The 1,680-nt window shown below is 72.1% G+C and overlaps 1 protein-coding gene across 1 annotated transcript in view; it reads right to left on the reverse strand.

The window, feature by feature from the left end:
• PFL1_02423 (uncharacterized protein) overlaps window positions 1-1,672 on the reverse strand; it is a gene marked incomplete at both ends in the record, with an annotated part of 3,942 nt that extends 2,270 nt beyond the window's left edge. Inside the window, 4 exons of the mRNA XM_007879935.1 lie at window positions 18-473; window positions 595-1,053; window positions 1,145-1,279; window positions 1,380-1,672. Coding sequence (XP_007878126.1) covers window positions 18-473; window positions 595-1,053; window positions 1,145-1,279; window positions 1,380-1,672 — 1,343 coding nt within the window. The remainder of the gene's footprint in view (window positions 1-17; window positions 474-594; window positions 1,054-1,144; window positions 1,280-1,379) is intronic.
• Between the last annotated feature and the right edge of the window lie 8 nt (window positions 1,673-1,680).

Genomic DNA, 1,680 nt, shown 5'->3' on the forward strand with positions numbered 1-1,680 from the left:
GGTAGGCGATCGCCCACTCGGCCTCGTCGACGGGCTCGCCGCGCTTCTCGCGCGCCACGAGGTGCTGCGCCGTCGGCGTGCGCGAAAACTTGGAGGCCACGTAGAGGAGCGTCGTGTAGAGGAACGACGAGCGCTTGCGGACAAAGTCGTTGGTCATCAGGCTCGGATCGAAGACGTCGCTCCACGTGTTGCCGAGCTCCATGTAGCGCTCAAACAGGGCGCGCGCCGCCGCCTCGGTCAGCGTACCCGCCGTGATGGGGTCGTCGACGCGCAGCCCCTCGCGCTGCTGCTGCGCGTGGCTCGCGCCAATCGTGACGCGGTCGTCGAACACGGCGCGCGGCGCGTCGTCGGGCGAGCCGTCGGCGACCTCGAACGGCTTGAGCATCAGCCGGATCGTCAGCGGCTGCTCGGCGATCAGCTCGAAGCTCTCGTTGATCGCGTTGGTGTCCTCGGGCGGCGGCGTGCCGGCATCGCTGAGGTTGTCGTCGTCATCGCCGTCACCGCCGCCGGGCCCGCCGCCGTTGCCCGACCCCCGCGCCGCCATCGCCGTTGGTCACGAGCGTGTAGGGCGCCCCCCTCCGGCGGTCCTGCGACGTCATGGCCTGCTGCATCGCCTTGGCCATCCGCGTCACGTCGACGCCGTACAGCTGCCGCGGGTCCAGCGGCGGCTCCGGCCCGGTCGCGGCAGCTGCACCGAGCCGCGACAGAGGTCGCCGCGCGCCGTCCTCGAAGCTGACGTCGAAGCGCGGGCTCGACTTGGTGCTGGGCACGCGGTCCAGCGTGGCCCGCCGCGCCAGCCTGTTCGGCCTGCCCGCTTCCTGCGTGGCCGACGACGGGCTCGATGCCGCAGGGTGCGCAGCCGTGGTGCCGGAGCCCTTGGCCGACGTGCCGGCCTCGGAGCGTTTCCCCCGTCCACTGGGCGTCGCAAACTCGTGCTGCTTGTCGGCGCCGCTGCCGTTGGTCCGCGCCGGGGCCGAGTGCTGCGGCGTCATGGCCGACGCCGGCGTCGCCGAGGCCGCTTCCGCCAGCAGCGTCAGGTCGCGCCCTTGTAGTCTGGGCAGCGGCGATGTGGGCAGAAGGTGCCAGCGTGGTCAGTCCATCTGCGTTTCCGCCGCAGTCCGCCGCGCCGGCCATCAGCACTCACTTGCTCTTTGGCTTCCTCCCGCGCTTGTGCTGGACAAAGAGGCAGTCGAAGCTGAATCGCTGGCACCGTTGGCAGTTGTCCGAGTCGGCCGACGGAAGGCACCGCACCTTGGCCAGTCGGCACTCGAGGCAGGCCCTGCGGTCCGGGTGGGGGGAGGGGCGAAAGGGGTCAGGCGGAGCGGAAGGTCAGCATCAGGACCAAGTGGCGCTGCATCGGTCGCCACGCTGCCACTCACTGTCCGCCGCGGGGCTTCTCGTTGGACGTCTCGCGCTTGACGGGCGTCTCGGGCTTTTGCTCGGGCTCGTCGCGCGGGCTGGCTGCATGCTCGGCCTTCATCGAGGGCAGCTGCGTCTCCGGCGCCTTTCCCGGCGAGGCGACGTCGGCCGCGGGCGAGGCCGAGCTGCGGCGGTCCTGCTCGGCGGTGGGCGATGCCGGGCCCGCGGTGGCGGCGCTGCGGCACCCGCTGCTACCGCCGGCCGAGCTGCCCGCGAGCGAGGGTCGCGCCAGCTTCGACGACGCCGATTCCATGCCGTGCG

The sequence above is a fragment of the Pseudozyma flocculosa genome (assembly GCF_000417875.1).
Source record: "Pseudozyma flocculosa PF-1 unplaced genomic scaffold scaffold00006, whole genome shotgun sequence".
NCBI lineage: Eukaryota > Fungi > Basidiomycota > Ustilaginomycetes > Ustilaginales > Ustilaginaceae > Pseudozyma > Pseudozyma flocculosa.